The sequence below is a fragment of the Lycorma delicatula genome, chromosome 4 (genome assembly GCF_047948215.1).
Source record: "Lycorma delicatula isolate Av1 chromosome 4, ASM4794821v1, whole genome shotgun sequence".
NCBI classification, from domain to species: Eukaryota; Metazoa; Arthropoda; class Insecta; order Hemiptera; family Fulgoridae; genus Lycorma; species Lycorma delicatula.
This window is the reverse complement of record NC_134458.1, coordinates 34,609,595-34,624,069: the sequence shown is the minus strand read 5'-3', so window position 1 is coordinate 34,624,069 and position 14,475 is coordinate 34,609,595. Positions and strand designations below refer to the sequence as shown.

General features: G+C 28.9%; 1 protein-coding gene across 3 annotated transcripts in view; it reads left to right on the top strand.

Annotated features, from left to right (window-relative positions):
- PlexB (plexin B) overlaps nt 1-14,475 on the top strand; it is a 113,597-nt gene that overhangs the window by 15,845 nt on the left and 83,277 nt on the right. For all 3 annotated transcript variants that reach the window (XR_012756064.1, XM_075362654.1, XM_075362655.1), the window contains exons 3-5: nt 2,834-3,010; nt 5,812-5,940; nt 11,976-12,076. Coding sequence is in view for 2 of the 3 variants with exons in the window: in XM_075362654.1 (XP_075218769.1) it covers nt 2,834-3,010; nt 5,812-5,940; nt 11,976-12,076 (407 nt within the window). In the remaining variant the exon portion in view is untranslated. The remainder of the gene's footprint in view (nt 1-2,833; nt 3,011-5,811; nt 5,941-11,975; nt 12,077-14,475) is intronic.

The window sequence follows — 14,475 nt, the reverse complement described above, 5'->3', positions numbered from 1 at the left end:
TTTGTTTTTATTTAATATTAATAATAAGTTTATTTTTATTTTTTGTATAATTAATAGCTCTGAATATAGTTCTTATTATATGAATTAATTTTTTGTGACTGTGGGTGTTTAGAACTTAATGTATTCTAATACTATTTGTTGTGAGTTTCCTAAATCTGATGTTCCTGTTACATTGTTTTTGTCTATTGTGATTTTAATATCTAAAAGATGTACTTTCCTATTATTTTTTATTTCGCTTGTAAATTCTAAACTTTTATTATAATTGTTAAATTTATTTACAATGATCAAATTTTCATTATTTGTAATTGGGATATACATGACTAAAATATCATCTACATATCTTACCCATAATAGTACTTGATGTGTAATATACCATGAACTATTCTACTTTCAAAATTTTGTAAAAATATTTCAGACAATGAGGGATATAGGTGATCCCATTGGTAATCCTTCTGTTTGTGAATAATATTTGTTCTCATATTAAAGTAATTTTGAAGACTAATGCTCCTTATAATAGAGATTAATGCATTGGTGTATTCTGAGGTTTTCTTTTGAACTATATTTTATTATTTCTATTGTTTTAACAATTGTTATATTAGGATATCTGTTTGTGGGTACATTGGTATATTAGGGTACAGTTAGGGCCCAGTGCTTGTTCGTCCATAATCAAGTTTCAGGATTATAAATGGTAATAGTTTAGGCATTTCCAAATTCTTAAAATTTTTAATAAATAATTAATTTTCATATAATTGTTGAATTAAATACCAATTGATGACGCGGAATCCGACAAAAATTTGATTATTGATGTTAATTTGGTAAGTTTACTGTATTTTGGTGGTTAAGTTTCAGTTAGTATATATTTTGTAGTGAGTTTTAGTGATCTAATATATTATTAATAAATTTTATGAACGAAATTGTGTAATATTATCTAAGAATGTCATATATTAATAAATCTGTCATTTTAAACGATTTTATGTTTCAATATGGAGGTGGCATCTAAAAAAAAAGTTTATTTTTTAGTTGAGTTTAGAAACTTTTTCTACTGAATTTTGTTTTTTAAAAGCACTATTATAGTTGCATTTTTGAAGATGATTGTTACCATTGCATTGACTGTTGTTTAGACTACATTTGTGTAGGAAGTCCAAGTTTCATCTCTAGTTGTGATGTGGTCAATTAGCCCATTCCTTGTTTTTCAAAACTTGAAAAAAAATTTGAACCAGCCAGAAATTTCTGCTTGCTTGTATCTGTTTTAATATTTTAGTATTCATCTCATACGCAGTTTTGTTGTATCCAAGTTTACTCTAAGTTGTAGTATTGCAGAGTATAAAATATTTATTCAGTTCTGAAACTAAATTGCTGATTGTCGCAAACTCTCGCATTAATTTAACTAACTGTGTTACTATTAAATCATGTATACACGTTAACCTGAGTGCTTGTTCATCATTCCATAAATAAAAGACACCATTATCTGACTTTATCACTTATTACATCTGGGCTATAAATCTATCAAAACGGCTTGTAAATTCATTTCAGTTTGTTTTTTTACTAACAAAACATTTACATATAGGAGTGAACCTTATTACAGATGGGATTGTCTGTTATAGCATTCATAGTAAATAGCTTGCACATTACAACAATCATCACACAGCTTGGTATTAGGTCATATTGAAACATTGCACATGGGATGATCCCACTTCATTGCTACAGCAATGATTTCAAAACAGACTTTATTTAAAAACATCCCTCAAGTTACAGAATGTTGAATTTTCCATTTCCAGAAACTAAACAAAAAATGGTATTATTAATATATATTTCTAATTGGCTGAAATTTTGGTAGGAATCTTCAGATAAGCTGCTACTCAACATCATTAAGAAAAGAGCAGTGAAACAAGATTTAATATGTTATTAAACTTGATTTTGTTGCATCAAGTGGTTCGCAGGATTATATAATTTCAAAAACAAGCCTTTTTTCAAGCGTTTTTCTTTCAATGATGTTTTTGCTCATATAGTAATGCCATATTGATCTCATTTGTGTACTTACTAATTATTTAATAAGTTATGATTGATTTTTTAGCGACTTCTGTAGATGTTTCTAGTTTAGTTAATTACCTGGAGTTATTTAGTTGCAAAATCATTGTACGTGTCAATAATATTGTATTCCTTATAGTTACTTAAAGCAATTCTTTTTAAGTTTAGCCCAATGTTGTAAGGATTTTTAGAAAATCTAAAATTTCTTTCCTGTACTCTAAACTTTTATATAATTTTTATTGGATTTTTCACAAACAAGATGAAGTTTCTGTGAGAATTACTGTTATATCTGTGTTACAACTGGCATTGATGTCATAAAATTGAGAATGGTCATGCTTGGATATCACAGTTAAGATAGAAAGTGTACTTTCATACTTAACATTTACTTATTTTAAACCTGGGATGTGTCAAAGTTTTAAAATTTGATGTTTCTGATTATGACTTTTTTTAAAAATATGGTCTTGTTTTTAGGAAATAAAAGACTATAAATTCTGTAATTTTATGATATTAGTTTTTTTTAAATTGTGGGAAGTGTACATTTTGAGCATATTTAAAAAAAACTGCGTTCTGTACTCTTTCTTCACAGAATGTAATTAGTTGTCTTTTTAAAAATTTGTTTTTACCTGATATCCAATTATGAAATTTAATAAAAACTTGTGTACGGAAGTTATTAGTTGTGTTCTGAGAAGTGACATGCATGCTCATATGTCTCAAAATGTGAGTAATTTTTGTTTACAGCTTAATGCATATGAAGTACGTTTATTATGATCATTATTAATAATCTGTGAACTTTTTATTTTTTTAGACAACTGGGAATATTTTAAACTTCTGTGAAGTTGGACTGAAAATTTCTGGAGTAGCCCCTATTAGTACGACATCAGCTATTGACTTTTCAAATAATCTGGTTACATCAGTTACATTAGCTACAACTGAACGACACACTGTTATATTTCTTGGAACATCAAATGGTTCTATTAAAAAGGTATGACTTTGGTTGTTTCTTTGTTTACTATAAGATGATAAATAATCTTACTTTATTTTTATTTTTTTTTGGCATAATGAAATGATGCCATCAGTAACAATGGTTTCATTAAATTCTGATTGCTAAATTTATTTTTGTTCTGTAAAAATTTCCTGTAACGAAACCCAAATTAATGTATTCATATCAGATTAATAGATTTACTTGGTAGCCAGGATTTGGTGTTGGTTTGAGTAGTTCTTGTTTATGGTGCTATGTGTTTACTATCAGTTTGTTTCCCTGAGTCAATATTGGCAGTGATTTTTGAAAAATGCCAAATGTAACGTAACATCCCCTTTTTCTATGGTTTATATAGGTTCTGTTGTAATATTATACCTATGAAAGCTTTTAAATGTCATTCTATGTTAGGTTTAATATATGTAAATGCACCTAGTTAGTGTTAGTTCCTCAAACTTGGTTGAAAGAAAGATTTTATTCAACAGCTGACAGAAATGTTATTTGTTTGAAAAAAGGTCTCAAAATTTAACTTGATTTAATTGTCATGGTTCTAAATATTATTATTGGTTTCTAACAAAGTTCTGAAACATAATAAAAAACAACCTGATCTGGGAGAATATTCTTATAAATGGCTGTGGCACTCTTTAAATGTTAAAGTTATGTATTATTTTATTTAATGGTCGGTCCTTATTTTGTGATGCTTGGTTTTATTATAGAGAATTTTGAATTTTAATTGTTTCATAATATATTTAAAAGCATTAAGACATTTTGAAGTATATTTTTTATTTTTTTATTGCTTTTGTATTTTAAAGAATATATTTTTTGTTTTATGTACTGATTCCTAGTGAATCTTGTTCTTGTTTGTTTGCTAAAATTAATTAAAAAATTTTATTTGAGGTAAAAATGCACATACACACAGAAAATGTATTTTTATTGTGTTTAGATTTCATTCTACAGTAATGATACTATTTTAGACACATCAAAATTTAATAATTAATTTTTTGTGGTTATTTGTTGTTATATCTGAAACTGATAATTTTTTATTGTAATTTGAAATACTGTATAATTGTTCTTAGCACTTTCAGCATGTAGCTTAAAACAATATAAACTCAAGAATCCATTATCTATAAGAAAGATGAAATAAAAGGCTATCCAGAAAAAAGATTTAGCTGCTGGAAAAAGAATTTATTACATACAATCTGAAACTACATATTTAAACTATTTTTCTACATAGTTGCTAATTAAATTGAGACGCTTGCATATCTGGATGAGTTTTTGTATCCCTTCATCAAAAGATTCTTCCACCTGGTTTTTCAGTCACTCAGTGACGTCTTCCTGGAGCCCATCATCATCTGCTAGCCGATACAGTTAACAAAAGCCGCCTACCCAAACAAAAGACAGGGTATGTTCATCAGAGATGTCGTTCTTCATGACAATGCCAGGCCACACCGTGATTTTGACAAGGTAAATTGGAAAAAATGCACTGGAAACCCTCGACTACCCTCCCTACAGTCCAGATTTGTCCCTTGTGACTATTTTTTGTTTGTACCCTTGAAAGAATTGCTTGGAGGGGAACAATTTGAAAACAATGGAGATGTCGAGGAGTCCAGTGCAATTGGTTGATGACTCATCCTCAAATGTTTTATGAATAAGGAATATTCGTGCTTCCAAATTGTTGGCAAAAGTGTGTAGATCATGCAGGAAACTATAAAGAGAAATTATGAAGGTATCTATTGTATATATTATAAATTAATAGATTTATTAAAATTAATTACTGCTTATATTTGATTCACTCTTGTGATACATCACTGCCTTATTGCACCTTTACTCTTTACATGTTTTCATAAACATTGTATAATTTCTGATAACTCTCAATGGATTCGTAGTTCTTAGCCAAAGGAAATCTAATAACTGATTTCACTTCACGACTGGCAGGACTTTCTCTAGTGGCACACATTTTATGCACTTGTAAAAAATCAAGATGCATTGCAGTCCTTCATATAGCACAGTTCTATGCATACTGAATCAGGCTAGCAAACCACCAAAATGACACTGCTATCCCCTCTCCTTTGTGAATAACATTGAAACATAAGTTACTTTCTGGGTATTGGTCGAATTGAGAATGTACCAAGACTACACTTCATTTACACTCATACATATCATCCTCTGAAGAATTATCTAAACGGTAGTTACCGGAGGCTAAACAGTAAAGAAAGAAAGGTAGCCTTTGTATTAAAATAATTTTAAGAAATTAAGAGTCTGGTATTGTTAGTGGTGGTATTTCATTATTACTATTATTTAATAAAAAGACAACAAGGACTCTGAAGACAATGCTACTAAAGCACATGAAAGATGACCAACGATACTAGGTGGTTGTTATTCATCATGCATCTATTGGATTATATAAAAACTTAATTTTTCCATTTTTAAAATTATCTTTGTAAATATCCACTTTCTGTATGTTAGATTTAGCGGCAGTAAACTTTATTTTCATCTTATTGACCTGATGTCATGATTTCCTGTGCCAAATCCTGATGTACTACTTTACCAAGGAAATAAAAGAACTTTCACAGTACAATTTGTACTGTAAATTTTATTTTTGAATGCGTCTGTAATATGATGAAAAAATTTTGAATTCTAAAACCCTCTTTAAAATAATTTAGGGACTATTTAATTGATGTTAATAATTATGGCTTTAAAGTGCATAATCATTACAAAATGGTTTAATTAAAATTAATCTTCTCTGTGTTTAATTTTTGACCAATAAAGTTATAAATTTTATTTTTTTTATGAACTTTTTGTTGCAGATTTTAGTATCTGGTCCTAATTTAGCATTGGAGTATGAAGAAACACTTATTGACCAAGGAAAAACGGTTTTACCTGATACAATTGTTGCTCCGAGTGGTGAATATTTGTTTGCTTTAACAACATCAAAGGTAAAATATATGTGTATTTGATTGCAACCTCTTTTTTTTCAGCATGTTTTACGCACTTACTCCTGCATGCTCGCTAGTATTTACTATATTACGAGGGTTGTTCAATAAGTCCTTAGAAAATCCAAGAGGTGGTGCTTGTAGTATAAAAAATGGTTTGATTTTAGTAATTGTCATTTGTCGCTAGAGTGCAATTAAAGTTTCAGCTGTATCCATCACGTGGTTTCATTGTCATAGTCAATTGAAACAACAAGCTATTATTTATTTAGAAAAATGGAAAAAAGTGAGTTTCAAGTGGTGATTAAACACTTATATTTAAAAGGCTTAACACTGAAAGAGATCAAAGCTGAGTTAGATGAAGTTCATGGCACATCTGCTCCTGTGTTTGCAACTGTTTACAATTGAATAAATGAGTTTAAATGTGGCCATACATCCGCAAAAGATGAACATTGTTCGGGATGTCTTGTGGAAGTGACCACTCCCAAAATGATTGACAAAATTCACGATATGCTTTTGAGTGATCGACGAATCAAATTGCACAAAAAAGTTGAGGCCACCGGCATACTGTAAGGTATAGCGCTTTCAATTTTCCATTAAAAATTGGGTGTGAAAAAAATGTTGGCAAGATGAGTGCCACATATGCTCTTAGTGGATAATAAACACAATCATGTGGTCCACTCTCAGGCTGTTTTGGCGCTTTTTCATCACAATTCTGACGAGTTTCTGCATCAATACATAACTATAGATGAAACATGGATATACTACTACACTCCAGAGACAAAAGGAACAGTCAAAACAGTGAGTTTTTTTTTAGGCAAACAGGCTCTGAAGAAGGCAAAGATGGTGAAATTGGCCAGCAAAGTGATGGCCACGGTGTTTAGGGATGCACCCAGTATCATGTACACTGATTACTTGGAAAAAGAACAAACAATAAATGACTGGATAGTTTTATTCGTCGTTATCGCACTGGTTGAGCGAAGATATCAAGAAAAAACATCCTAATTTGAAAAAGAAAAAGATTCCCTTCCATCAAGACATTGCACGAGTGCACACCTGCACAGTTTCAATGGTCAAAATTATGGAATTAAAGTTCAGATTGTTAAAATATCATCCACCGTATTCACTGGATTTGCTCCCGGTGATTTTTTTTAATTTCCAGACTTGAAAAAATGACTCGGCAGGCAATGGTATGGTTCACGTCGAACGAGGATGTCATCGTCCAAACAGATGCTTATTTTGAGGACCTTCCGAAATCCTACGTTTTGGATGGCTTAAAAATGTTAGATAAATGTTTGGAAAAGTGTATAGAATTAAAAGGAGATTATATTGGAAAAATAAAAAATGTACACAAAATAATTTGTTTTTTTTTGTATTTTTCTAAGGACTTGTTGAACGACCCTCGTATTCATTTATTAAGAAATAAATTACGATTTTAAAATGCAAATAAATATAATTAACAGTTCAGTTTGTCTTGGATATCATATTACCATCTGTGACTGTTTATTTAAAAATTAATTATAGAAACTAAACTTATCATGCTTATAGTAGTGTACAGTAGTGTTTTTTCATTTTTATCCTTTCCAAATAGATGTTGCCTTTAAATTTAGAAAATGCAATTAAATAAGAAATTAGGAACATAAAAGAATAATTATAGAAGTACATATAAATGTAATATCGGTGCCAAAATTTCATTAATTTAAGTGCGTAAATTTTTACTTCATGATTTTTTTAAATTTGCATAAATAATAAATTATAAAGTAGATGCTAAAAAATTCAATTTAAGTGCTAGTCAAAATAATTAAAAGTGCTATAATAAATATCTGTAACAGAAAGAATGGAATTTAATATAACTAAATAAAACTTAAGAAACTAAGCTATAAAGTTCAGTGTTAACTTGATTATTATACTTAATTTATATAACCTAGCTTAAAAAATATTGTTTACTGTCTAGTCTTTAGTGCGGCACCAGTTTTTTTTAATATCATTCACAGTTATAAATGTATTTGGTAACATGTTTATTCGTTTTCAAGATAAGTAAATTATTTGATGTCATCATGATGTAAAATATATACACCAGATGAAAAATCTGGAAACCGTTGAATATTTTAAGGAGGTGTAATATTTGCATTGCAAACAATGTAAATTACTTAATGAATAAACACTGTTTAATATTAGTTTCGAATTCTTGTTTGCCACTTTGAAAGCAACTTAAGTTCTGTTATCAACAGGGGGTTCTTTTGTTATATAATTTTAGCTAAATCTTAGTAGAAATTCAATGTTGAAAACTACTTTTAATATTTCCTTTTGTTGCTATGTTTCAGTTAAAGTTTGGGAAACAGATTATAAAAAAATATTCTTGGTAATATTTCTTAGCTCTATTTCTTTTTAAATAAGTGATGAGTGGTTCATTTTTTATGAGGTATGAGGTACAAAAAATCTCATTTTTCTGTGTTAAAATAATGACAACACAGAAAAGTAACTATGCTTTAATTTGAGGAAAAATCTTGTTTCATGTAATTTTACTATATTGTTAATTTTTGTTTATGTTGTTTCACCAATAATATCTACCATAATTACTCTGAACTATTGTTTTAGATCCAGATTCAACTTGATTAATATAATATATTTAATTTCTGTTTATGATTGTAATGTTAGTTTTTATGTGGAAAAATACACAATTTCTTGCTCTGATTAGGCCTGTACTGAACACTTAAGGTATTATGCTAATCAAAAAGATCATATGAATAAAGACCAGGTGGGCAATGATAACGTAAAAACGTTGGTGGTGGGGATTACATGTAGTATTTATGTAGATTCTTAGAAATATTTATTCAATTTAAAAAATAAAATAAACTTTTTTTTTACAAGATTACGTATCTTTTTTTAATTCTACTAATTAAAATTAAAAACCAAAAATTTCCTATTAACTGTAAAGCAAATTAAAATAGAGAATTATTAATAAAAATATAGATACAGTGTGTGGTTATCAAATAGAATTTTATTTACTATGTGATTTTTTTCATTGCAGGTTATTATATTTTGTTTAGTTTGGCTTTGTAAAAATCGGGAGCATATTGCTTAATGATAAGGCATTCCTGCACTTCTCCCTTGAGAAGAACTCTTCATCACACACACGAGTATACAAGAAAGAGTACTCACAAGAGTTGAAAGAACTCTTTATCATACATACATGTACATGCGCATGCATGTGTGAACACACACATACTAGCACCAATACCAACACGTGCATTACAAAAACTTAGGGTATTTGTGTTATTATTTCACTTATCAAATCCATATATCAGTAGATTAACCACATTGTATAGGTAACTAAAAAGTGATCTGGGCACTACATAATAACAGTGTTTAGCATTGTGTCACAGTTTAAATCAGTATAACTATGAAGTTGTTATTTAATGTGTTTTTGTTAACATAAATTGAATATGTTGTTTAGGTGAGCTTATATTAGAACATCATAATTTTTATAATAAAGGACAAACAAATTACATGTGTCCTATGCATTCTGCTTTCGTAAGCAATTTTGTTGTAACATAATTTTTATGTGTGGCAACTGGAATTATAAAAAGCAAAATAATCAATTAAATAAAAACAATTATTCATCTGAAATGTATTGTGGAATTTTTTAAATTAAACATTTTTTCTCTAAAATTAAAAAATTGTTTGTTAATAAGTAAAAATCAATGAGCAATGTTTATTGATAAAAATTTTACAATTTGTGACTTTTTTATCTATCATTCAATTATTTTTATTTTCTCAGCTATGCTTATTTACTTCTTCAACCGTCTGTTACCTTCAGTACAGTTTTCTTGAATCCAAAATGTTCACCATATATAACTTGCAAAGAAAAGAGCAAAGCAGAAAATGTTATTATCAAAAAAAAAATGTTGGTTGAAGTGTAGGTTATTGGATTAGTGCAATTACTAACTTATGTCAATGCTGTGTAAAATCTTAATTAGGTAGCTGAATGTACAGTAATGTGAATTATTCACATCCCTCTCATATAATACAAGCAGGATAACTTAGTGTAGCATTTAAACTAATATTAAAATTTTAATAACAGAATAAAAAATAAAATTACATTTGCAAATACATTAAAATGTAATCCTTTTAATACATACAGGTATGAAAATTAAGACATGATAATAATTTAATAACTTAGTATATTTGAAAATTAAAAATCTGTAATAAATATTTTCAGAAAAAATCCACAAAAAATAATCTGTTCAATACTGCTTTATTGTGAAAAATTTAAATATCTCCTCACTTTTGAATTTTCAACCTTCTATGTTTTTAAGTGTGGGTGTTTCTTACAGTATAATATTTATTTTTCTCGAAAAGGTACTATTTTTAATGTAATTATTATAAACTTTATACTTATTGACCATTGGAGATCCCTATTGTGGACAATAAATAATTAAAAAAGAAAAATAAATTTCTGTCAAAATATGGAGTATAAAATCAATAAACTGTAGGATTTTCATGGATTATAAGCCCTTCATTGCTTGTCTGAAGTTCAAATAAAAAATTAAGATTACCAGGAGTGCTATATGTACATACTGCTACACAGTATGTACACATTTTTATTTTTGTAATCACACACACATATGCAAACATAGATTGCATATATGCTGAAAATTGTACATTATGAGTGCGTAAACTACACAAATTATATATATAGACACATACATGAGGTGTGCTTTTAAAGTAAGGTCTGTTTTGAAATAAAAAAAACAACTAAAAATATGTACAAATATTATTACTTAACATAAAAACTATAGTTATTTACTACTTTTGAACATAGTTGCCTTCAACTTCAACAAATATTTCATTGCGTTTCACTAGCTTCTTCATTCTCTCTTCAAGAAATTCCACCACCATTGACTTAAACCATGCACTAACACCATTTTTCAATTCATCATCATTGTCGAACCTTTTTAATTCAAGCTACTATTTAAAGTGAAGAAGAAGAAAATAATTGCTGGGAGTTAAAGTCAGGGGACTGTAGGGTTGATTGAAGATTTTACAATGAAATTTTTCCATTCACCTCACCATCTGATTTGCCTTGTGTGGCCTGACTTTGTCATGAAAAAACAGAATTCCACGGGATAGCATCCTACATTGTTATTGGTTTTTTATAGCTCTTCAGAGATTTTTTAATGTGTGTTGGCATTCATGTAATTCCGTGATCACTAAATTTGACGAGCAAGACACCCTTTTCGTCACAAAAAACATTAGCCATAATTCTCTTTACTAAATGTGCTTGTTTCAGTGCCTTTGCTCCAGGAAATGATAATGCCACCATTGCATTAACTGCTGCTTTGTCTTGACATTCAAATAAGAAATCCAGGTTTCATCTCCAGTAACAATGTGATCAAACAATTCATCATCACCTTCATTTTTTTAATGTCATAAAACTTACGCTCTGTAGCATGATGTTTTTCTTTATGTGTATGTGTTGGTTAACATCTTACCCATCTGACCTATTATTTTTTATACAGCTCAGTTTTTCAGTCAAAACTTCATAAATCAAAGATCATGAAACATCAAATTTTTTTCTTATCCTTTTCAATAAAATTATCTGTTATCACTGCTGGCCGGTTGCTACATTCTTCATCATGAATGTTCATTCACCCTTCTTGAAATGACAAGCACCATCGTCTTACTTTAGCATCACTTATAATATTTGGCCTGTAAATTCCACAAATTTGCTTGTGATTTTCAACTGCAGAATTTTTTTTTGGCATAAAAAATCAGTTATTCCTTATACTTCACACATACTGGGATCATGAATCATAGCACTCATTATAAATGTATGAATATAAACAACTAACAATAAAATGACTAAACTATTGCTAACAGCTGACTGTTGATTAAAATAACTGAGCTCTGCAACCAACATCTGTTTATATTGCTTATATAATTGGCAAATTCAAAACAGACTAGAAACACAACTTGTGCATGCATGTGAGTAGTGTGTGTGTGTGTGTGTTTGTTTTTCATGTGAATTTCTGTTTCAGGTTTTGAAAGTAGCTGTTGAACATTGTGGTAGTTATGGCAATTGTTCTGCTTGCCTTGAGTCAAAAGATCCATATTGTGGTTGGTGTTCTCTTGAAAGGAGGTTAGTAAATTATTTGATTGTATTGTAAAATATCTCAGGCCAGTATTATCATTAAAACATTCATATATATTCAAATTAAACAGAAATCCTGGAAGTATAATAATTAGTATTTTAGTATGGATTTCTGTTATGGAATGCAAGAGAATTAGCTTTGATAAGTCTCCTGCATTTCTTTTATATTATAATCCTTGAAAGGACAAGTGGTCATTACTTCTTAAATATTATTGGTTGCCTTAAAATTGAATGATTTGTTTTACAGTGTTAAGGAACATATAAACAAATTTTGCTTGAAGTAATTTTTAGTGCTGTTGTCTTTATCATTTTTATAGTTGGTATAAATGCTTATTAAGACATTCTTGCATGTCATTAACTTTAAGATTTTTTTTTAATCTTTTACTGCAGACTGACCAATATTGACATTGCTCGTGAAACTTTCGTAAGTCTTACTTCAATCACAAAAACGTTTTTTCTTAAGCTAAAGGATGGTTTTATAGCATTTTCTGAAAATTAAATTATAGTTTGCTTACTACATTATTGAATAATCGTTTGGTATTATACCAAAATTAGAGAATTAATAGAAACAATATTTTTGCATCATTAATTTCTACTTTAAAGCCTGTGGATGTATTTTAAATACTGTTTATATTTTTCCTGACTTATCCAGCCAAAGAAACATGTTTCTCTTTGGTTGAAAGGCTTAAAAAGAAAATAAAAGAACAAAATAAAAAATCAATAAAAGTCATTTACGGAATTATTCTATATGAATGAAAGTAGTTGAAATGTATTACACCCAAACATCACTTGCAATGTACATATTTACATTAGTGTATTAGTAAGAAAAAAGAGATAAACTAATGAAACATTTTACATCAAATATGTTAATGTTTTTCATCAGAGACTAGAAAAACCCATAACCTGTGAGTGTACAAACCATACTACAGCTGGTTGATCAAATAAGATGTCTACAGTTTCTTACTAAAACTATAAACACAAGTAAAGTGTCTGATTTCATTCAATTGAACTATACTTAACCAAATTACATATCAAAAAATGTTAACAAACATGATGACTGTACAACAGGTTGTTGGTTAGTACCTGTACTTGGAAGTAAAGTATTTTTGAAGTTTCCTCAATATGATTTTCTAAAAAGCAGTGATAATTACATGTTTTGATATTTAACTACATTATTTAGAAGTAGGCTGGAAATTGATGGAAGTATACTGGGATTGACTCAGAGCTGAGCTGATCAGATAGGAATACAACATTTCTTTATACATAAATGAGATCGATGTGATCAGTTCATTGGCAGTAAAAGGGTTAATGCAGAACAAAATTAACAAACAGTTATGCATGTAATTTACTGGTTATCATTTCTTTGTATAAATGCTATAATTTTTGTTTAAAATTTTATGTTTGCTGATATTTAATCCTTTAACTAACTACATTTCTGTTTAGTAACTGTGCATTAACCAACCTGCTCAATTTTTATAAAGACTATTTATCTTTTATAATTTGTGATGATTTAATTTATCTTTGTCCAGTTAATTGTATGTGGTAGTAGGTCTGACATTACCTGATAAGCTCCTCAGCTACTGATCGAGTATTTTGTATAACACTCGCATATGAAGCCACATCTGTAGACAAATCACAGATGTAGTCGTTACTCAAATTTTTACTGAGAAAGCGACTAGCCCTCATTGAGGGCCGCAGCAACTGATGCAGATTTGAGTCTGTTTAGGGAAGAAGGAATGAAAGAGGAGAGGGTCAAGCGATTAGATGATCAATCCATGGAAGGATTGAGTGCATTGAACAGTTGAGATAGTTTATTTGTCTAAGACCACTTGTCATTGTTACTTTCCAGTAGAAATAACATTTTTTTATATGTACTCATGTACCACACAAATACATTTGGAAGTGCACTTCAGATTGTGAATTTTTCATTTGTAAGAAATGTTATAAATCAATCAATACTCTACTGGACTTAATTCTTAATTATATAATACAGAAGTAACATCCAGGTTAAACAACATTGTTATACAGGGAGAAGTTTTGTTATAAGTACTGTTTAATTGTAAATTTTTTCTGTATACCAGTAGGTATAGATAATAGGTCTCCTATTTCTCATTTGCTATATTTAAATCATTTGTATAATATCACATAAAAGCATATAGATGGGCTGCTAACATAATAAACAAAAATGAAACCGTGCAGATCATATTAAAAATAATAAACATAAATTTCCATATTTAGAACCCTTATCAACATTAGAAATTTATAATTTACAATTTAGGATCCAAACTCTTAAAAAATTAGATATAATATCAAATGTTAACAATATTATTAATGTACTAGTAAGACTTGAAAATTATGGTTAGGTTAAAGAAGTACAATTAATATAA